The sequence below is a fragment of the Cyclopterus lumpus genome, chromosome 23 (genome assembly GCF_009769545.1).
Source record: "Cyclopterus lumpus isolate fCycLum1 chromosome 23, fCycLum1.pri, whole genome shotgun sequence".
NCBI classification, from domain to species: domain Eukaryota; kingdom Metazoa; phylum Chordata; class Actinopteri; order Perciformes; family Cyclopteridae; genus Cyclopterus; species Cyclopterus lumpus.
Window position 1 is genome coordinate 15,758,667 of NC_046988.1, and position 24,627 is coordinate 15,783,293.

The 24,627-nt window shown below is 41.2% G+C and overlaps 1 protein-coding gene across 3 annotated transcripts in view; it reads left to right on the plus strand.

The window, feature by feature from the left end:
- sfmbt2 (Scm like with four mbt domains 2) overlaps positions 1 to 24,627 on the plus strand; it is a 45,070-nt gene that overhangs the window by 7,005 nt on the left and 13,438 nt on the right. For 2 of the 3 annotated variants that reach the window (XM_034526147.1, XM_034526146.1), the window contains 9 exons: positions 303 to 489; positions 1,387 to 1,481; positions 8,976 to 9,216; positions 10,974 to 10,994; positions 19,957 to 20,045; positions 21,833 to 22,082; positions 22,578 to 22,675; positions 23,206 to 23,307; positions 24,323 to 24,553. In XM_034526147.1, coding sequence (XP_034382038.1) covers positions 399 to 489; positions 1,387 to 1,481; positions 8,976 to 9,216; positions 10,974 to 10,994; positions 19,957 to 20,045; positions 21,833 to 22,082; positions 22,578 to 22,675; positions 23,206 to 23,307; positions 24,323 to 24,553 — 1,218 coding nt within the window. In that variant the 5' untranslated portion in view covers positions 303 to 398. The remainder of the gene's footprint in view (positions 1 to 302; positions 490 to 1,386; positions 1,482 to 8,975; positions 9,217 to 10,973; positions 10,995 to 19,956; positions 20,046 to 21,832; positions 22,083 to 22,577; positions 22,676 to 23,205; positions 23,308 to 24,322; positions 24,554 to 24,627) is intronic. The other variant, XM_034526148.1, reaches the window with a different exon arrangement.

The following is a 24,627-nucleotide window of genomic DNA, read 5'->3' on the forward strand; positions in this document are numbered from 1 at the left end:
CCGTTCTTCTGCTTTGTTTCCTTCTCTTTTCTTGTCTTTTCCTGCTGTGCGATGCAAATCCGGTGCTTAACGTGGTATTTATTATTATTATTATTATTATAACCCTGCAGAGCGGCAGAGGTCGGTCTTTTCTACTCGGCTTTAATTGTGCTTGAGTGTGAGACGACGGAGAGATCTTTGTTTCTTTTCTTCCATTGTTTTTGCTCTGGACTTCCCCGGAGATCAGCTGATCTGAGGTCTTTATTATAAATCTTCAGCGCGTTAATTAACTGCGTTTTCTTCTTTTTTCTCCCTCGGACCAGAAGCCGTCACGGAGGGGGGGGGGGCGACAAAGTGAGAGATGCAGGTGTGAGGAGTAACCGACACACCTGGGCTCAAAGGTTAACAGGAGGTGCAGGATGCAGTCTCTGGGCGAGGAGCGGCCATTGGCCCCGACCGCGGTGATGTCACGCTGTTCGACCAATGGGAAAGAAGAAGAGGTGGACGCCGGTGAGCAGGCCACTTTTATTATTTACCCTTTTTTTTAATTCACTATTATTATTTTTTTTTTTAAGTTTGCAGTAAGGCTTTTAATTTGTAATTATTATATTATTAGGAATTATTGTCTAAAGTACAAAAAAAAAAAGTATATAAATGTATATTAATTCATGTACCTTTAACCAGTATGACGTTCTGGTGTCAACATATGTGACGATAACCGTGATATAAAAAAAATTAAATATTTATATCATGTTAACTTTGCACATATGATAATATTATGGGAGTAATCCAGCACCTCCTAAATTATTTTATATGTACAGTTGTGGTGACAGACTCTCTCTAACTCCCTTAACTCTGATTCTGAGTGACGAAAACACACAATAAACAGTTTAAAGATGAAAGTGTTTTTCTAATTTGATATAGATGATCGTTCAAAAAAAGATCTTTGAAATTCTTCTTTCTGAATCTGCACTTAATTTGTTTCTTTCATGAAGCAAGAACATAGAAACTTAATGTTTTTAATATCAGCAGTAAGCGTGAGACGCTGAGAAGAAATGGGGTTCGACATCCGTCTGTTGGGTGTGTGTGTGTGTGTGTGTGTGTGTGTGTGTGTGTGTGTGTGTGTGTGTGTGTGTTCACGAGAAGACACAAGCAGACGTCTACAATCTTAACAAAAAGCGTCCCACCTCCCCCGCCCCGTCATTAGCCCACTGAGGAGTCTCCAGAGATGCAACACACACACACACACACACACTTCACACACACACACACACTTCACACACACACACTTCACACACATGACGGAGAGAAGAACAGAACGCGCTCTCTGATCACTTCCTGTTGTGTGCCCACAAAAAAAGCAAAACGCTGTGTAATTAAATCTTTTTTTCCCCCGTTTCTCCTCAGATGCAGATTCCATAAAGGAGGAGGCGGAGTTTAACTGGGAGGAGTACATGGAGGAGACGAGGGGTAGCGCCGCCCCTCACACCACCTTCAAGCACGTGAGTGACAGCCCCGCCCCCCCTCCCCCCCCGTCCCTCGGCGATCCTTTAAACACAGCCTCCTGGTTAAGTACCACATGCAGAACAATCCTTCAACCGCACGCTCTGACATCGCCTCCACCAATCGAGCGCTCTCATTGGCTCCCGTTCCTGTTGTCAGGCGACCTTTTGCCGTATTTCTTAAACACGATTGAGGGTAATTACACAAACGAGCACCGCGGCCTTGTGTGCTTTTCGAGGAAGGTCCCAAAACTAATAGTGACCGAAACGTTATTAAGGTTATTAATCGTCATTTGCACGATATTTACAGAGAGAAGCGGTCGTTTTGGCAGTGAAAATCCCCTCAGATCGCCCAACAATGATGGTTAAAAGTAATGTAAATTATAGTTTAAGTGTAAATGTAAGACTTCAAATAGTGCCGAAGTTAAAAGAAGAGATGAATACGACGAATATGATCCATACATTACATTTTTAATAATAATTCTACACGCAGAACAGTCTTTTTCTTGTTTTCTGAATTTAGTTTTTGACTCTAGCCCTTAACGATTTTGAAAGGATGCATTATAATTTCGTCTTTTTATTTTATAGCTATACGTCCATATTTGTATCGTAACTCGACGCCCGATATTATTTTTGGAAATTTTAACACAGACACAAACAAAAATTGGGAAAACATATTTTTAAATAGAATATAAAATAAAATATATTTGCGGAGGACACTAATTGCAAAATGATTAAACTAATGTAAACGAGGGATGTGGTAAATATAATACAGTACGTGTAATGTAATGAATATATAAAGAAATGCAAACAACAGTAAAAGTATGACATGGTTTTGAAACCGGGGGTCGGCTCAGGCCCCAGACGGTGGAGGACTTTAGCCAGGGAGGAAGCAGGTTGCCGTTAGCAACACGGAGACCTGTTGAACGCGTCAAGCTCACCTGCTTAATCTCTGCCTGCTGCTGCGAGAGCCAAACTAAATCTCTGTGTTTACACTTGTTCGTGGTGGAAAAAAAGCTCCTATTCAGCGTGCGACCTGATTGATTCTGCTGTAGCTGCCGTGTGACTGTGAGTGACTGAATCGGAGGATCAGCTCACTGGTTTTTATGCTAAATGCAAAAGTCAATTGGATGCATTCATCAAACGTCATCTTTCTTTTTTTGTGCCGGTCGAACCATAAAGTTGGCAATTTTTAGGGTTGTTTGTGAGGCGCACACACACGTTGGGAGGTTATGTATTTGGTCGTGCGTGTGCGTCTATATGTCTGTCCGCGGCTACTCTCGTATACTACGTGAGCCCCAGCTGATATTTCTTTGTTCTTAAAACCGATTGAGAGGCGATTGGCATGCAATCGACATGCGATGGAGAGGCAATCGACATGCGATCGAGATGCGATGGAGAGGTGATCGAGATGCGATCGACATGCAATCGACATGCGATGGAGAGGCGATCGACATGCGATGGAGAGGCGATCGACATGCGATGGAGAGGCGAACGAAATGCGATCGAGAGGCATGCGACCAACGGGCGATCAACATGCGAATGAGAGACGATCGACATGTGACCGACATACGACCGATGGGCGATCGACATGCGATCGAGAGACGATCGACATGCGACCGACGGGCGATCGACATGCAATGGAGAGGCGATCGACATGCGAATGAGAGACGATCGACATGTGACCGACATGCGGCCGACGGGCGATCGACATGCGATGGAGAGACGATCGACATGCGGCCGACAGGCGATCGACATGCGATCGAGACACGATCGACATGCGAATGAGAGACGATCGACATGTGACCGACATGCGACCGACGGGCGATCGTCATGCGATGGAGAGACGATCGACATGTGACCGACATGCGACCGACGGGCGCGATCGACATGCGATCGAGAGACGATCGACATGCGGCCGACGGGCAATCAACATGCGATCGAGAGACGATCGACATGCGATCGAGAGACGATCGACATGCGACCGACGGGCGATCAACATGCGATCGAGAGACGATCGACATGCGACCGATGGGTGATGGACATGCGATCGAGAGACGATCGACATGCGAATGAGAGACGATCGACATGTGACCGACATGCGACCGACGGGCGATCGACATGCGATCGAGAGACGATCGACATGCGAATGAGAGACGATCAACATGTGACCGACATCCGACCGACAGGCGATCGACATGCGATGGAGAGACGATCGACATGCGATCGAGAGACGATCGACATGCGACCGACGGGCGATCGACATGCGATCGAGAGACGATCGACATGCGAATGAGAGACGATCGACATGTGATCGACATGCGACCGACGGGCGATCGACATGCGACCGACGGGCGATCGACATGCGACCGACGGGCGATCGACATGCGATCGAGAGACGATCGACATGCGACCGATGGGTGATGGACATGCGATCGAGAGACGATCGACATGCGAATGAGAGACGATCGACATGTGACCGACATGCGACCGACGGGCGATCGACATGCGATCGAGAGACGATCGACATGCGAATGAGAGACGATCGACATGTGACCAACATGCGACCGACGGGCGATCGACATGCGAATGAGAGACGATCGACATGTGACCGACATGCGACCGACGGGCGCGATCGACATGCGATCGAGAGACGATCGACATGCGGCCGACGGGCAATCAACATGCGATCGAGAGACGATCGACATGCGATCGAGAGACGATCGACATGCGACCGACGGGCGATCAACATGCGATCGAGAGACGATCGACATGCGACCGATGGGTGATGGACATGCGATCGAGAGACGATCGACATGCGAATGAGAGACGATCGACATGTGACCGACATGCGACCGACGGGCGATCGACATGCGATCGAGAGACGATCGACATGCGAATGAGAGACGATCAACATGTGACCGACATCCGACCGACAGGCGATCGACATGCGATGGAGAGACGATCGACATGCGATCGAGAGACGATCGACATGCGACCGACGGGCGATCGACATGCGATCGAGAGACGATCGACATGCGAATGAGAGACGATCGACATGTGATCGACATGCGACCGACGGGCGATCGACATGCGACCGACGGGCGATCGACATGCGACCGACGGGCGATCGACATGCGATCGAGAGACGATCGACATGCGACCGACATACGACCGACGGGCGATCGACATGCGACCGATACGATCAAAAGGCGTTTCAAAAGGCAAACTTTAACTCGTCCGATTAAATGCCACATTTGAGCATTTTTCACGGCTTCAAAGGGAAACTGCCTTCCATAGAACGCGTTGCTCTCCTTCTGAACGCTCTGCAGATAATGACAATAATAATTCTCCACGTGCCGCCAACTTATCTCCCCCGTTAAGCTTTGTTTATACTCTTAAGCGCTGCATTGTGGAGATATGCTCCGCAGGCTGGAGGCGTGGCCGGCAGTTTACAGGGTGGTGATCGTATCTCGTGTTCACGGCCTACTTTATTGCCCTTTGCACGAACCGCGTGAAGAAACAAGTCCAGGACTAAAAGCACCGTAAAAGAAGCATTTAGAAAGCGAAGCGGCCCCTCTTTGTTTAATCCCCAGACGCGTACATCGTGTTTTGTGATCATTTTAAGTTAAAAAAAAGTTGTAATTCTCAATTTTTTGAGGTTGTACAACGTCTTCTCTGGAGAATACTTTGAGTTATCCCGGTTTTGGGGTTTTAAAGTACAAATGTTTCACAAAACGTTCCCCCATCATTTGTTTAATCTGTTCTTGCCGTTGCAGAAGAACATCGATTAAACTCTGCAGAACTTTTAGTTCAAACTATTTCAAAAGTTTTCCAAAAAGTCAGCGATGCGGAGACGACTATTTCCAATTTTTACGAAACGTTATTAAAGAGAAGACATGGAGCTCAAAATGAAGGAATATAAATGAGGCGGTGAGACGGTGTGGGATGAGATCATGTTTCACTTTAGAGCTGCGGGGACTCGGAACATACTTCTTTCTTTTACTTTTAGTTTTTTGACCAATAAAATAGTTTTTGGGATTTAAAAAAAACCGCCTGGTCAGTATAGAAAGACACTTTGAGGTTTCTCTGCCAATTAGAACCAATATGAACATTTCTATTCAATTAAGTCTTGTTTCAGTGTTATGATAAACTGCTTTTTCAGTTATTTATTTAGTTGGTATGTTCATGCGTCTCAACCGGTTACGTCAGGAACGTAAAGAATCCTAAATTAATGAGGTTTTTGCAGAAGAATGCAACGAAAAGTACAAATTCAAGGTACTTCACTTGAGTATTTAGGACACTTTCCAGACCGCGTTGGTGTTGAATGTTTGTGATGAACTGAAGGATGTTGTGGGGGGTGCTGCGGGAGTATGGGGTGCCGGACCCGTTGGCACGGGCCATCCGGTCTCTGTACGCCTGCAGTAGGAGCTGTGTTCGTCTCCTCGGTAGTAAGTCAGACACGGTCCTGGTGGGTGTTGGCCTCCGCCAGGGCTGCCCTTTATCACCGGTCCTGTTTGTGACCTTCATGGACAGGATATCTAGGCGCAGCCAGGGGGCGGAGAGGATCCGGTTCGGGAGTCTCGGGATCGCCTCTCTGCTGTTTGCGGATGATGTGGTCCTGTTTGCCTCCTCGGACCGTGACCTCCAGCATTCACTGGGGCGTTTTGCAGCCGAGTGCGAAGCGGCAGGGATGAGAGTTAGCACCTCCAAATCTGAGGCCATGGTGCTCTGCCGGAAACCGGCGGATTGCTCCCTCCAGGTGGGGGCAAACTGCCTACCCCAAGCGAAGGAGTTCAAGTATCTCGGGGTCTTGTTCACGAGTGAGGGTAAGGTGGAGCGGGAGATCGACAGGCGGATCGGTGCGGCTGCAGCAGTAAAACAGGCGCTGTACCGGTCCGTCTTGGTGAAGAGGGAGCTGAGCCGGAAGGCAAAGCTCTCCATTTACTGGTCGGTCTACGTTCCAACCCTCACCTATGGTCACGAACTCTGGGTCGTGACCCAAAGAACGAGATCTGGGATACAAGCGGCCGAAATGAGCTTCCTCCGTAGGGTGGCCGGGCTCAGCCTTAGAGATAGGGTAAGGAGCTCGGACATCAGGGGGGAGCTCGGAGTCGAGCCGCTGCTCCTTCGTGTCGAAAGGAGTCAGCTGAGGTGGTTCATCTAGTCAGGATGCCTCCTGGACGCCTCCCATTAGAGGTTTTCCGGGCACGTCCAACTGGTAGGAGGCCCCGGGGAAGACCGAGGACACGCTGGAGGGATTATATCTCCCGGCTGGCCTTGGAACGCCTCGGGATCCCCCAGAATGAGCTGGAAAGTGCTGCTGGTGAGAGGGAAGCCTGGGTCGGCCTGCTGAACCTGCTGCCACCGCGACCCGACCCCGGATAAGCGGGTGATAATGGATGGATGGGATGAAGGATGTTGAAAACACAAAATTCCTGAACGTCTTCAGATAAATAAACTCTTTATTTTATCAAACAAACGGTTGACTTCGAATAAGTATTTTAAAGTTGGCGTGAGGAACTTTTCAGCCGGTTGTGAAACGAGACCATCGGAGAGGAGATGGTCTCCTCCTCGGAGGGGAGGAGCTTCGCAGCGTGGCGTTGGTCCATCCAGGTGTTGCGTCACAGGAGAGAGCGACCAGTTGGCCATGTGCGGGATGGTGGAGGTCTTCGGCATTTGGGGGGGGGGGGGGCGTGTCCGCTGCTGATTTAAGGTTTAAAGGAGCGTGTCGGCGTTTCAGACTCTTACATCAACCTCGGAGCGGCGGATGCTAATAAGGGTGAAATTAGGAATACGTGTGTTTTTTTTTTTAATGTATTTATTTTATTTTTTTCCAGCCGATGCCGGACAAACTGTCTCTGTGGTGATTTTCTATTTTTAGTATATATTTTTTTGGAGCGGGCGAAGGTCTCTTGGGAAGCTAAATTGCCTCGTTGGTAAATGGATCGAGTCACTGGGAAGCGGACCATGAATTCCCCCGGAAAAAAAAAAGTGATTCACTAGAGTGCAGCTCTCTCTCTCTCGCTCTCTCTCTCTCTCTCTCTCTCTCGCTCTCTCTCTGTGTGGACAAATTGAAACAGTGATTTCTCTTGGGCCTGCACACACACACACTCACACACACACACACACACACACACACACACACACACACAGCTCTCTTACATAAGCCCGACCGGAGCGATGCAGCACAGTTTGCATTGTTGCAGCAGGAAGTCGCTCGGCCATTTGTATTGTGTTTATTTCTAAGACGTTTTTCTTTTTCTGTTGAATGTGAACATCCTGTTCGGTCTTCTGTACGTCAGTGAACGCACCACGCCGTGCTGCATTTATAATGATTATATATATATATAATTTGTTGTGATCTACTACCAATTATTTTCATTTTAAATTGATCCATTATTTCTCTTTTTCCAATTAGTTTGTTAAAGGGATCCCAGAAATCACTTATAGTGTCATTTTTCTGCCTTTGGTGAACAAATACATACTTGAAGTTCACTGTTCATGCAGATTATTATATATTCTTTTAAATAGTGAGGTCATAGCGGAGATGCATTGAGACTTGGATGACGTTGTGAGAGTTTGTAAACTGACATTTTGGTGTTTACTTCTATTCATCAAGACACAAACAAAGTTTTTCCTCAATAATTTAAGGGGTGAGTAATTTAATTAATTACGTTAAACGTCTTCGATATACATCGGTGAAAAGCAGCATTGTATATTTTATAATTATATATATTTATTTATTTATATATATTTTATATTTATTTCTTTTGTATTATTTCTTTTTATATATATATATATATATATATATATATATATATATATATACATATATGTATATATATATATATATATATATACATATATGTATATATATATATATATATTTTTTAAATTATATACATTATATATTTTTGTCTACGATTTAAATAATTATATATATTTAAAAAAATAATAAATAAATATATATATATATTTTTTAATATACATTGTATATTTTAAATAATTATGGTTATCATAATTGTTTAGACATTAATCGTGCAACATTGCAATAAAACGTAACCTTTTGTTCTACTCCAGCTTTTTATTACACAAGTTGACGAATTCACAAGATACAGATAACGTTTTTTTTTCATCTGAATGGCGTCTTTGTGCTCGGCCCTCGACAGGCTTTCATTTGTTGACCTCAGGACGCGTTGACCCCGTTGACCCCATGACATCATCAGCTGTATACAAAGCTCCTCAACTGACCTTTCACGCCCCTTTTTTTTACATGTAAACATATACCAAAAAGTCATCGCAATAACCTTTTTTTTTTTTTAAAAAGGTTCTTTAACGTATTTTTAACTTTTGCCTTTTTTTTTTAGTCTGAATCCTTTTGGTTATTTCTGCAGGAGAGATTTCATCAAGTTTCTTTTCAAAACAAAAGGTCAAGTTTTCGTTTTTACGACGTAAACAAACGTTTACGTGTACTTTACGTGTTTCCTTCAGGTGGAGATCAGCCTGCAGAGCAGCTTCCAGCCGGGCATGAAGCTGGAAGTGGCCAACAAGGGCGGCCCGGACTCGTACTGGGTCGCCACCATCATCACCACGTGCGGCCAGCTGCTGCTGCTGCGCTTCAGCGGCTACGGCGACGACCGCAAGGCCGACTTCTGGTGCGACGTCATGACGGCCGAGCTGCACCCGGTGGGCTGGTGCACCCAGAACGGCAAGACCCTCATGCCCCCGGAAGGTAGGGAGAACCGACACACACACACACACACACACACACACACACACATCAACAAACGTTACTTTATTTATTGATACCAGGGTGAGAAATGCCTCAGATTCAGCCCAAAATGCTGCATCGGGTAACGACATGCGTGTGAGACTCCAATAGAATTGTATTTATCAGTTACTGTACACAACAACAACAACAACAACAACAACACGTCAGTATGTCCTTTCTGCTTAATCCGACGAAATATTTGACACTGGAATGTCTGTCACGTTGGATAATGAAATAAAGTTGTGAGGAATTCATTAATTTTAGTTTGTGGAATTGAACGATTTTCGTTGAAGCAGTGTGTGCACACGCACACACACACACACACACACACACACACACACACACACACACACACACTAACATCGGCGTCTTTTAAAATAAAAAAACTTGAGCTCGACGTTTCCAAAACAAAGCGTCCTTCTGAACTTCTCCGGCATGCCGCTCTTCCCCCTTTCACCCCTCCCTCCCTGCAGCCCCTCCCCTCAGATAGATGACTCCGCCCCCCCAGCCTTGTTCAGACCACTTACCCCCCCCCCCCCCCCCCCCCCCCCCCCTCGCGTGCAAGGGGGAACAATTTATCTTTTTAAATCTCCCAAACATGATTCGACTGAAGCGAGTAATAATTATCTCGATGATCGATGGATTCTGTCGATTTGATGATCGTCCATCAAATTAAAATAGCGAACGCCCCAAAAAGCCGAGCAGACGTTCATCGACCGACGATGCAACAAATATGTTTATTCCTTTAATGGATCAAATGATGCCCGGATATCAAAAATAGTTACAAATTACATTGTTCTTTCTATCGATGGACTAATTGCGACTAACGATGTATTTGAACCCAACGCATTGAGGCCTCAATCACAGATACGCTTTCTTTCTTTTTTTTTTAAATGAATGAAATGATTAAGCAAATATCAAAATAGTTGGCAATTTAGTTTTCTGAGAGATGATTGATGTTGCTTTATTTTGTGTTTCTGCTTTAAAAAAATAATATTTTAAAACTCACAACCCTCTTAATTTCTTGCACAGCAAATAGTTTCTGGTAAAAATGTGGTTTAAAAAAAAGAAGCTTGTAAACTGCATATTTAAAGCAAACCTGCCTCCTTTTAAAAATAATATGTTGTTCACAAACAAACACATTTCCGATTTATTTTAAGATAACGGGGGGGGGGGGGGGGGGGCGCCTGCTGCCAAACGGGGAGGAGAGCGTTGCTATAGTAACGTGATCCAGGCAGCATGTGCGCATATTCGTGTTGAGAATATTGCATACTGGAATATTGAGATATATGTGTATTTTTTTCCATCAGCGGGTTGCATCTTAAATTGAGAAAAAGTGGAAGTTGATGATGAAACTGATTTAATTTACAGTAACAATCAGCTGCTGTTAACCGTCTCGGAAAGCTCGTATTTCCCCCCCCTCTTTTCTTTCTTCTTTCTTTTAATGATAACGTGCAGCTGACATCCGCACGTTTTTAATGATGCAAACCGAGGCATAAATCACGTAATGAAGGCGGCTCGATATTCCCCGAAGAGGCTTCTGCAACACGCCGTCAAGTTGTGAATATGACACACAAAAAAACTCCTCTTTGTTGCTTCATTTCCAGTCTTTTGCATCATGTTGTGCACATTTCTGTCAGTCAGCTGAAATATGAGAGCAGTCTGTATTCCACCTGGTTACCTGTTTTTATTGTTTTTGTTTTTGTTTTGTTTCTCAGATAACACTTACCTAAGAAAAGGTAAGCCGCTCTAACAGCCTCCTGACTAACGTGAAATAAACCCTGTGCTAGGACTGACAGGGCTGCATGTGCAGTGTGCTTTCCCCCCCCCCCCAACCCCCCTCTTCCTCTTTTCACCGCTCTGCAGGAAGTGACCTCACAGCCCACTTGCCCCCCCCCTCCTCTCTCTTGCATGTGACTCCTTCTTCTAGCCGAGTGTGTCTTAGCAGAGTGATAACGCGCACACACACACACACACACACACACACACACACACACACACACACACTGTGCCTGTGTTGTGCCAAGCTGTGCTCGTGTGATAACTAGCGCAGCCAGAAATGTGACGCTTTGATAAGGTGCAACTCTTCTTCTCTTGCGCAACAAACAAACTGTTTCCTGTAATCGGGGGGGGGGGGGGGGGGGGAAGGAACACAAAGGAAAATAAAAACAACGTTGCGTGAAGAAAAGGTCAAAGGTCAAAGAGCCGCTGTGTGTCCGGTTCTCTTTGGTTCTACACCAGTTTAAAGCACACGCAGTCTTTGAGAAGTGTACGAGGAACACTTTGTTGTGGGTTTTTTATATAAGTGTGGATGTGAGTGGGTTGGTGTGGTTTGGAGCTTTTTGTGACATTAGAGAAAAACATGTAAAATATATATAGAGAGTGTCAAAAGATGTGTCTTTTTAAAATGGAAGCTCTTGGATTTAATAGTGTTAAAACTAGACTTGTGTTCACGCGGCGAGACGCTAAAACAACAGACAACAAAAAACGTCCGTTAAAGAGCTAGAACGGAACAAACGGGGTGAAATAAAACAATATATATATATATATATATATATATATATATATATATTCGGTTTTTTATACTCGTATGTATATTTTTTAAATATATTAATTTTTAAAAAGTTGTATACATATTTCTTTATGTATATTATTTTTTTAATATATATTCTTTATTCATACATACATTTTTATTTATATATATTTATTTCTTTGTATTTATTTATTTTTTATATACATATATATATATATATATATTCTCAAAAAAATACCGGCTTTTTCAAAACATTTTATACTTATGTATATTTTTTATATATATTATATTTACATACATATTTCTTTATATATTTATTATTAATTTTTTTTGTATATTTTTTTATTAATACATACATTATATATATATATATATTTATATATATATATTTTTTTTAATTTATATATATATATATATTTATTTTATTTATATATATATATATATATATATATTCTCAAAACAATACCGGCTTTCTCAAAACTGCACACACAAAATGCTAAACCTGACACTCCCTTTGCAAAGATGACTGCCATCAAATCTCTCAACTGTTCACACAATGGAACTTGTGTTTTCATCTTGGTACACGCACACACACACGCACACACACACACACACACACACACACACACACCATTCATTGAGTACACAACTGTGCAAAATTGAAAACACAATCGTAGAAATGGAACACACCCCATGAACGACTCTGGAGAACGTGAAATGTCTCAGTTGGGGAACTACTTTTTTCATAGTCAAACATAAAACGGCGCACAAATATGCAGCAAAAAAAAAGTTTAGTTTAGACGACGCGCTCTGATTGGTTGTCTGTCTGCAGAGACTCCGCCCCCCTCTTAAATGTTGAACTTCTAAGGGCCTATCAGAGGCGTCCACGAGGAGGACGCCGTGGACTTTGAAGAGCAGTGATAACAAAGGATCATTGTTACAGCGTTACATTTGACTTTTTAATTAATTAGGAGACTTTTTTATTTAAAAAGGGGGACTTTTCCTCCCTGAGATCCAGCGTCTAATTGGCCGCTCTGCTTAAAGCGGCGGCACATCGCTTCCTAATTAAAATAATAATCCCAATTCCTCAAAGTGTGCCACAAGGTGCAAAACATGGCGACAAATGAGTGTTTCAACTCGACAAACCGCACACAACGCACACAACGCACACGCCTTAATCCCTCGTCAAACTCGCTTACTCGCTCATAAAAACACTCTCTCTCTCTCTCTCTCTCTCTCTCTCTCTCTCTCTCTCTCTCTCTCTCTCTCTCTCTCTCTCTCTCTCTCTCTCTCTCTCACACACACACACACTTACTAGTTTTTTCCACCTCACCTTTCGTTACTCGGTGGACCTGAACGTGGTGATTCAGGTTTCCCGTGAAAATAATGAACCTGTATTTGTGTTTTTATTATTAAAGGATTATATTGTTTTTTAAGAGGAAAATATATATATATATATATATATATAAATATATACACACGCATACATAAATATATATATGTGTGTGTGTGTATATATATATATATATATATATATATATGTGTATATATACACATATACACACACAGGCTTTCCTCCCTGGGGCCAAGCCTGAGGCTTCATATACATGTATATGAATATATATGTGTGTGTGTGTGTGTGTGTGTGTGTGCATGAGGCGTTCATCCATTCACGTTAAGAGCTTCTTCTTCTTCTTTCTTTTTTAAAGCTACATCACAAGTTTGGTCATGTGGTGAGGGAGCTGCTGCTGCTGCTGCTGAACGGATCGTTTGCATAATGAATTCACCACACACACACACACACACACACACACACAGAGGAGAGGGTCTGTGTGTGTGTGTGTGTGGTATGGGCCTTAAGAAGCTGCTTCAGGCTGAACAATACAAAAGCTGGAGCTTGGGTGTGACCCTCGTGAATCATCTGGTCCTTTTGTCTGAAGGTGGATTCGCGCTTCACGCCGTAGATTTCCATCGTGGAGGAATTGATCGACGTTTTAAGCGTTTTGGGCTTTTTTTTGGCCGGTGGGGGGAGGGGGGAGGGGGGGAGGGGGGCACGAGACGGCCGAGAGCGCTTTCGCCTCGTCGACGTCGCCGAGACGCCAGACGATCGTTTTCATTATCAATCAAATCAATGATACTTTTGTCAGAATGTCAGAAAGTGCTCATTGACGGTTTCCTGTTTGTTCTGCCCGGCAACAGCCCGAATAATGAGATGGATCAAGGCACAGTAACTAGTTTGACGATGGTAATGACAATTATTTATATATATATATATATATATATATATATATATATATATATATATATATATATTTAAAAAAATGGTCATGAACAACATTATTACCATTTATGCCACTGGTGTACGGAGTTTGATAATAGTCTAAAAATGCAAGTAGAACCTTTCAAAGAGCAAATAACTCCTAAATAGAAGAACCAAATGAACCATAAATATAATGGATTCTCTGGCTCTGGTAACAAAAACCTGAATACATGTAAAATATTTGTCCCAGGTGTAGAAGGAGTCATTGATTCATAACGAGCCAATCCGGTTCCTCAACGGTTAGTTAAAGGGCAAAGTAGCAGCACATTAGTAATTATGTTAATACTGTTCTGCTGGTTCCACTACTGGTTCCACTGGTTCTCCCGTTGCCCCCCCTTTCCCTCCAGCGGGTCCACGGATAAGTCCTGGTTCACCAGCCCTGGTGGAGGAGGAGGAGGAGGAGGAGGAGGAAGAAAAAGAAGAGGAGGAGAAAGAAGAGGAAGGAGGAGGAAGAGGAAGAAGAAGAAGAGGAGGAGGAAGAAGAAGAAGAGGAGGAGGAGGAAGAAGAAGAGGAGGAGGAGGAGGAAGAAGGAGGAGGAGGAGGAGGAAGAAGAAGAAGAAGAAGAGGAAGGAGTAGGAGGCAGAAGAAGAGGAAGGAGGAGGAGGAGGAGGAGGAGGAAGAAGAAGAAGAGGAGGAGGAGCTGCTGCTGCTGCTGCCGGGAGCTGAGCTCTCCTCCTCCCTCCGGAGCTCCAGACTGCAGGTCTGAGGCTGCAGGTGAAGCCGGATCTGGGTCTAGTCCACGGTGGACTGGTCTCTGCTGGATCTGGGTCTAGTCCACGTTGGACTGGTCTCTGCTGGATTTGGGTCTAGTCCACGTTGGACTGGTCCTCTGCTGGATCTGGGTCTAGTCCACGGTGGACTGGTCTCTGCTGGATCTGGGTCTAGTCCATGTTGGACTGGTCTCTGCTGGATCTGGGTCTAGTCCACGGTGGTCTGGTCTCTGCTGGATCTGGGTCTAGTCTATGGTGGACTGGTCTCTGCTGGATCTGGGTCTAGTCTATGGTGGACGGGTCTCTGCTGGATCTGGGTCTAGTCTATGGTGGACGGGTCTCTGCTGGATCTGGGTCTAGTCTACGGTGGACTGGTCCTCTGCTGGATCTGGGTCTAGTCCACGGTGGTCTGGTCCTCTGCCGGCTCTGGGGTCTAGTCCACGGTGGTCTGGTCCTCTGCTGGCTCTGGGGTCTAGTCCACGGTGGACTGGTCCTCTGCCGGCTCTGGGGTCTAGTCCACGGTGGACTGGTCCTCTGCTGGAGTCTGAGCTGAAGGACGTCATCTGGTTTCACCAGAGTCCGACCCCGGTGATGGTCTCGATTTACTTATAGAGGACTCGCACACACACACACACACGCACACACACACACGCACACACACACACACACACACACACGCACACACACACACACACACGCACACACACACACACACACACACGCACACACACACACACACACACACACACACACACACGCCCCTCTCAATACACACACAGATCGACACGCCGTGTGACGGGTCACAAACGGTCTATTTCTTTAATAATTTCTTTTAAAACATTTTTTCTTAAAAGGCCGGCAGTTAAAAGTGGGAGGAGCTAATTGTTTGCTCCCGTTAACTCTGATTGGAATCTGTTGCACCGCTGTGATCTTTGCACACACTTTTTTTTTTTTTATTTAATCATGACATTTGATTATTTAAAGTTAAGCTTTTTTTAATTTTTTTTTTAAATGAGCAGCGACGGCTGAAAAAAAAAAAAGGAGCCGGAGCACGATATGCAAATATCAGGTTTCATGCGTTGTGTTCTGTGTTTATTTAATGCTCGACATTTGCATGAGGACTTCGGCCAGCTTTGGTGCATCCTGGGGGGGGGGTGGGGGGGCGGGGGGGCGGGGGGGCATGTTTTAGCTTCTGCCGTTCGGCTGAGCTCTCTAAATGGCTTCATGAGTAATCTGGGCAGGATCTGTAAAAATAGTTTATCTATTTCTGCACACCCGAGATCAACACAGGAGTGTGTGTAGTGTGTGAGTCGTGTGTGAGTCGTGTGTGTGTGTGTGTGTGTGTGTGTGTGTGAGAAAGTCCAGCAGCAAGGAAAGAAAACATTCTCACAGGACTAAAACAAAAAAAACACTATTATTAAACGAGGCCGTTCACGTTATACCTTCACATTAAAACTTGGTTTTGATAAAAAGGGGAGGAGCCAAGTCATAAAAATCTGGTTTTATTTACTCAAATGTAATATAATAACTATAATAAGAAAGTTTCCGCCACTTTTTTTTTTTTTTTTAAACTGCTGCTTTTTTCTCGTAGTAAACACTCGTCTTGTAAACATTCACAGGACCAAGAAAAGCATGAAGAATAGTTCTGTGTCTTTAAAAAAAAAAAAAAATGAAGTTTGATGAATTTAATAGAAGAGGAGCTGCGTGTTTCTAGTCCGAAAAAGAATAAAATGAAAGCAAAGTCCCCAAAAAAAACAAAGTTTAAAAAGCCGATTCTTTGCATATATATATATATATATATATATATATGTGTATATATATTTATATATATTTATTTTATATATATATGTATATATTTTTATATGTATATATATTTATATATATTTATTTTTTTATATATATATATATATATGTATATATTTGTATATATATTTATTTTTATATATATGTATATATATTTATATATATATTTATTTGTATATATATATGTATATATTTTTATATATATATGTATATATATGTAACGTGATGTTTTGAAGTGGAGGGACGAGACTGGCGGTTCAAAAAGGATAATTACGAGGCGTGTTGCATTCACTGATGCTCTGTTAATTACGGCATCCAGTACGCGTTGTAACATCGAGCTCATAATGATGAAACTCATAATTATGAACTCACAATCGAGAATGTTCTTTGGCATCGGCTCCTCTTGACGATAATGTGATTGGTAAATAAAAAAATATATATTTTTAATAATAATAAAAGTCAAATTCTTTGTTTTTAATCGTTTTAAAGTGTGATCGTGGGAAGAATCCTCATCGAAAAGTAGGAGACGTCCCACTTTAAATTGTCTTTAACCAACTGGTTTCTAGTTCTTCTGCGACGCTTATGTTGAATTTATTTTATTTGTGTGCATATTTAATACATATTACGTTAATGATTTGAATTCTTAAAGTTGTAGGACCTTAATACGTGTTTTTGAACACACGTTTATTTTATTTAAATTATTACTTGCTCTATTTGTTTCCTGTTTATTTTATTAATTATTCTTGTTTTAATTTTCTTGTTATTTGTTATATTTGTTTATGATATTGCATAAAAACACTATAGTTTTCACTTTGAAATCGCCCCAAAAAGCTCTTTTAAAAACATTTAAAAAAGACAAAACGACAACAAACGCACAAAAGAACCGACAGAAAACAAACGATTGTAATTATCAGCACGTTCCAGCGTCTCGTTTTCACGTCAGCCGGCGTGTTGCCGTCGTTCTGACACGGCGACTCGTTTGGCAACGATTTTCTGGAACCAGCGTCTTAGTTTTTTTATTATTTCTTTGTGATTTGTTATGTGTGTGTGTGTGTGTGTGTGTGTGTGTGTGTGTGTGTGTGTGTGTGTGTGAGTAACAGGAAAAACATGCAGGGCTCTGAAGGCCGCGTTTGGCATCTCCCTTGGAATGTAAGCTCTGTATTTTGGGGGGGAGGGGATTTATAAACGGGAGGCTGATATCACGAATGCAGGAATTGTACAACACTGTTGCATTGTGGGAAAACAGGAATCAGACACACACACACAAAAAAAATGGACGTAACGGCTGTGTGTGTGTGTGTGACAGCTCATAGTTTCTCTCTCAACTTAAAGGGACAGTCCGCCCCTTAAAAAAAGATAAAACACATCTTTTTATTTAATTTATTTTTTGGGGCTCTTTAAAGGAGCACACACAGAAACGCGTCTTAGTTCATCGTTATTATTAATAATAAATATCAACCATTTTCGTGAGCCTTTTTCGTCCGTTCCTATAACAGGAAGTCAATGCTAAAGTAGTAAACCCCGCCTCTCGAATGATTTGATTGGCTGCCTCGGGTCGGGTGTGGTTTGCCTGGCGCTGAAAAAGTCGGGAATGTTTAAACTTTAATGTGCGTCTTAAAACCGTTGCCAAAACAATCTGGATTGATAAATAATACTAGAGGTAAGAGGAAAACATATGTTGGGGTGAACTGTCCCTTTAAGGGGCGGGTTCTAAGTCCACAGTCTTCATTTTAATAGGCCAGTTTGCTGAAAGTCTCCTTCTATTACATAAAATAGTCAATTATTATTGTTATTGGACTCTTCTTGATTGACATTTCCCTCACTCTCCTCTCGCATCTGTTAAGGCGGTACGACTTGTACTCCGTTGCCAGTTTATTAGGTACACCCGTTATAACAGTCCTGCAATAAATCCCCCTTTTTTATTAAGGTTATTATCTTGATTTTTATAGAGTTGATTCAACTGTGTGATCATTTTTTGGAGGATGTTTCAGTTAAGTGACGTAATTTTCCCCCTCATGTCTTCAAACTGACTAATCACCCAGAAAGCGTAATACCACCCTGGGTTTTTTTTAAAGGGGAAAACCCTGAATATACTTTTAAATTAGTCATCTATTGTCTATCTGGTAAAGTGAATGTATTCATGTATTCATTCATTATCAGAATTTGTATTATTTTCGCATTATTAAAATTCTTTTTTGTGTGTTTTTCCTTCATTTGTTCCTCCGTGTCTGAATCTGACGTTTTCATTTCTGATCGTGGCTTCTTTTCATACGTAATCTTAAATCCGACGCACACATCTAATTAGTGGCAGCGTGACCTCGGGCCTCGATTACATTTTAATTCATGCACCAGTGTTATGAGTCGCCCGCTAAACGTCCGATGCCTTAAACTCTGGAAGAAACCGGCGTCTGATCTCACATCTCTGCTCAGGAAATAGCCACTAATTAAAAGTGTTGACGTTGTTTTGCCCACTTTCCCCTCCTCTTCTTTGTTTTCATTGTATTCTCAAATTTGCAGCTGTCAATCTTCGCATTATCATTTAAATGGCACCGCTCGACACAACGTTAATCAGTGTTTTTCATTTTGATGTGTTTACGTCTGCAGAAAAAAAACCTGCCAGATGCAATTTGTGGAAAAATCTATCTGATCTCGTCCGTAAATCAGAGCGTGAATAAAGCAGTCAAGGCTTATTTTGCATTAAAAGTAGACAATTGTTAATTTTTTTTTTTAAAACAATATATATTGTTTTTATATACAATATATATATTTATACATATATATATATATATATATGTATATATTTTATATGTATATATTTTTATATATATTTATTTTTATATATTTTTATATATATTTATTATATATATATATGTATATATTTTTATATATATATTTATATATATTTATTTATATATATATATGTATATATTTTGTATATGTATATATATTTATATATATTTATTTTTATATATATATATGTATATATATATATAGAATATATATTGTTTTTATATATGTATATTTTTATTTTATATACAATATATATATAAATATATATTTATATATGTTTTTATGTATATTTATACATATATATTTATATATACATATATTTATTTATATTGTTTTTATTTAATCTGCACATTGAAGTATTTTAACAATAACTAGAAATGCTGTGTGTTTGTGTCTGCATGCACTGAGTCCACTTAACGGTTCTGCGTAGTGACTCAACATTAATAATTGCTTACTTTCCACTCACTCTGATTGTTTGTGCGTTTCTCAGTCTCCACTTTGTGTGTGTGTTTTTGTTGTTGTTGTTGTTGTTGTCTCCTCGTAGCCATCAAGGAGAAATACAGCGACTGGACTGAATTCCTGGTTCAGGACCTGACCGGCGCCCGGACGGCACCGGCCAACCTGCTGGAGGGGGTGAGTGGGTTCCCCTTGAGAACATCACATGGGGGGGGGTGGGGGCGCAATTACAGACAAATTATATAGATTTCCTCTTTAGTTCCTTAAAATATATAAAATGCAAACTGCAGGAATGCAGACGTGTAGTTTATTTTCATTTTGTTTTGCTTTTTGTTAGCATGAGCAGCGGCTAAATATCGGCTAACGGTACTTTTACATTCTCTTCACGCACGATGAACACGATCTCCAGAAAAGAGTTGGAACCCTGCTTTATTTTGAGTTCTGTGTTGCATTGTGGGTAATGACACAAGTTGTTGACCCCCCCCAAGATTGATGCCGCTCTGGCGTCGGCACGGTAAACATGCAGCCGGAGCCAGAAGGCCACGGCCGCCGGCTGATTTATGACCGAGACCAGAGCATCAATCTTCTCGCCTCACGCTCGGCAAACAAAGCCAAACAGTGTGTTTCTCAAAATGTCAAATGATTGTTTTTAGTATTTTTATTTTTTACTTTTTAAACTGGAAGACAAAACACAAAAAGGATTAACGCTAAAGAGAAGATGGCAAAACCAAAGCGCTTCAAAAGGGAGCAAAAACGTGCATCTTTTACCACTTAAATTTGCTTCTTCAACAATTTATTTTACCAATTAAATTAAGGTGTTTTGCGTGTCTTTAAGAATTTCTTGAGCAAGTAAATCAAAGTGTTTTTTCCGTGTTTTACACTTATTTAAACAAGTAAATTAAAGTCTTTTGTGCATCTTTACCACTTTAAGCAAGTCAATTAAAGTCTTTTTTGCGTGTTTTACACTTATTTTACCAATTAAATTAAGGTGTTTTGCGTGTCTTTAAGAATTTCTTGAGCAAGTAAATCAAAGTGTTTTTTCCGTGTTTTACACTTATTTAAACAAGTAAATTAAAGTCTTTTGTGCATCTTTACCACTTTAAGCAAGTCAATTAAAGTCTTTTTTGCGTGTTTTACACTTATTTTACCAATTAAATTAAGGTGTTTTGCGTGTCTTTAAGAATTTCTTGAGCAAGTAAATCAAAGTGTTTTTTCCGTGTTTTACACTTATTTAAACAAGTAAATTAAAGTCTTTTGTGCATCTTTACCACTTTAAGCAAGTCAATTAAAGTCTTTTTTGGGTGTTTTACACTTATTTTACCAATTAAATTAAGGTGTTTTGCGTGTCTTTAAGAATTTCTTAAGCAAGTAAATTAAAGTGTTTTTTGCGTGTTTTACACTTATTTTACCAATTAAATTAAGGTGTTTTGCGTGTCTTTAAGAATTTCTTAAGCAAGTAAATCAAAGTGTTTTTTGCGTGTTTTACACTTATTTAAACAAGTAAATTAAAGTCTTTTGTGCATCTTTACCACTTTAAGCAAGTCAATTAAAGTCTTTTTTGCGTGTTTTACACTTATTTTACCAATTAAATTAAGGTGTTTTGCGTGTCTTTAAGAATTTCATAAGCAAGTAAATCAAAGTGTTTTTGCGTGTTTTACACTTATTTTACCAATTAAATTAAGGTGTTTTGCGTGTCTTTAAGAATTTCATAAGCAAGTAAATCAAAGTGTTTTTGCGTGTTTTACACTTATTTTACCAATTAAATTAAGGTGTTTTGCGTGTCTTTAAGAATTTCTTAAGCAAGTAAATCAAAGTGTTTTTTGCGTGTTTTACACTTATTTAAACAAGTAAATTAAAGTCTTTTTTGCATCTTTACCACTTGAAGCAAGTACATCAAAGTGTTTTTTGTGTGTTTTACACTTTATTTAAGTAAATAACACTGTGCTTCTGCGCCTCTCCCTCAGCCTCTGAGGGGTAAAAACACTGTGGACCTGATCCTCGAGGGCTCGGTCCTGGAGCTTCAGGACTCCTCGGGCCCGTTCCTCTACTGGCCGGTCCGAGTCCTCCAGAACGTGGGCGGGAGGCTCCGCCTGCGCTACGCCGGCCTCTCCGACGACCACCGGGCTCAGGACACCTGGCTGTTCTACCTGGACGTCAGGCTCCGCCCCCTCGGCTGGGCTCTGGAGAACCGGCTCGCCTTGGAACCGCCCACAGGTGATAATCAGTCATTTACCGCCAGGGTCTGAAACTTTAATTAGTGTTAATAAGAAATGCAATGAGACATTTTTCATTGTTTTATTATTAAACAAATTTTTTTCGGGGCTCTTTTCATTATCAACTAATCTGCTTTTAGTTTTCTTAATTAATCTTTTAATAGTTTGGTCTATAAAGAAAAAAAGTAGATTGCTTGTTTTCGTCAATAACGAAGATAATAACAATTAAATATATTACATTTGCTATCATAGAAATAATGGGCATTTTTTTGGCATTTTTGCAATCAAAAGATTAGTAAATTTCAAATTCATTCCTTTTTAAAAACAATATAATACAAATAACCGTCTATAAAATTAACTCGGCTATATTAAACATGAATGTGAATAACCGACAGTTAATGGATTTTATTCTGTTTTTCTGTAAGTTTAATGATATTTATGTTTATAGGGAAGCTCAGGAGTCAAAGTCATTAAAATGTGTATTTTAACTCTTCAGTGCTCAGGGCGCTGAAGAGCGCCCCCTGCTGGCAGGCGGCTTTAGAGGACGCTCGACTCGACGGGCAGAAGAGCCCACTGCCACTGGAGGTGTTCAAGGTGTGTGTGTGTGTGTGTGTGTGTGTGTGTGTCGGCTCAGAGCCAATTCAGACAAGCTTTGTTTTGTTGCCACTATTACTTCTATTGATTACCTCATAATTGATTACCTCTATTGATTATCATTCTCAATGGCGAAAATAATCTATTTAAACCGACATTAAATGGTCATTTGTATTCATTTGTTCCCGGGAAGGTTATTCTCTCTCTGCTGTGTGCTGAATTGTAAACTTAATGAAGAAGCATTTTAAAGTTTCTTGCATGTTGTTAATTAATTAATTCAACGATGTCTTCTTTCCCCCCCAAAAAATGTACGGACCTGTCTAAATAAATATGATGAATTATGACTGAAGAGGTTTTAAATTAAACAAGTTTTGGGTTAAACTAGAACCGGAGCAACGCGGTGATGGAAAGAAAGCATCCTTAAGAAATGGGTTTCCCCCGCAGCTTCCCTCCGACATACAGGAAGTGAAGCGTTTCAGTTTCCATGTGTCATGTGACCCACATTTGTCTGAAGAGTCTTGACTTTACAGGACCACGCGGACCTGCCGGAGCACTCCTTCAGGCCGGGGATGAAGCTGGAGATGGTTTCTCCGTGGGAGCAGCTGCAGATCTGCCCGGTTTCTGTCACCAAGGTGAGTCGCAGGCTCCTCCCTCCATCCTTCTTCTAATGGGACATGGAGCTAAGGAGGCCTCGCTCCTCAGGTTTTACCTTGAGCAATGTCATCTAATATGTATTCTGCCCCCCCCCCCCCCCCCCCCCCCCTCTCTCTTTTATCCCAAAGGAACATCATTACTTTTGCATGCACGTTATATGCGTGTTGCATTATAATAAAAGTGGAATCACTGCATGGCAACCAGATCCTCTTCTTTTCTGGAATAAAGCGGCCAAGAGTCAGCATTTTGTGTTTTTAATAGTTTAAAGATTCAAATAGCAACCTTAAAAATGTATTCCAGCTCACTAATGAGGTTTCAAAAGACATTCAGAGTTTTGACATACAAATAGATAATGTAGGAATTTGTAGGTGATAATATTTATATATATATATATATACAATATTTATATATATATATATTATATATATTTATATAAAAATATTATATATATATATTAAACAATAAATATATATATAAAAATATTATTTTATATATATATATTTAAAATATATATATATATATATATATGTAAATATATAATACATAAATATTTATATATATATATTATTTGTTGTTTTGAAATTTCTTATTTGAATTTCCCAAGAACAAAGGTCAAAACATGAATTTAGCTGATTGTTTTCTTAAAGTATATCGATGCTATAATTATCATTCATTGATATTAACGTGTTTAATATTAAGTATTCAATCACGTTTTAAAATTCACTATTGTAAATCAGTTTTATGACCCTTGTTTGCTTCCATACTTAAAAAGAGCCCTCAAACTGCTTCAGTATTGCACAGATTAAAAGAAAAAAAGGTCTAAATGAATGCAGATTCTAAATTCTGGATCCTAAATTTCCCAAGATGCACCTCTTTCCTGCATTTGTAGTCTCCAAAAACCAAGAAAGTGCCCCTTTTTAAACAATAAAAAGAAGACGGGAGACAAAACAAAAACAAAAACACGCATTTAATGCATTTAATGACCCTCTTCAGGTCTACAACGAGATCTACTTCCTGGTGACGCTGGACGACCTCTCCGTGGACGGCGAGCCGCGGTCCGTGGCGTGTCACGCCAACTCGCCCGGCATCCTGCCCGTCCAGTGGAGCATGAAGCACGGCGTGGGTCTGGAGCGGCCCCGGGGCTTCGGGGGCCCGGACTTCGACTGGGCCGACTACCTGAAGCAGGGCGGGACGGAGGCGGCGCCCGACGCCTGCTTCCCCGATGTAAGTCTGGCCGCCATCTTTTTTTTTAATGAGTCCTGCTTTCATGAAGAATACGGAGAATTTTCAAAAATGTT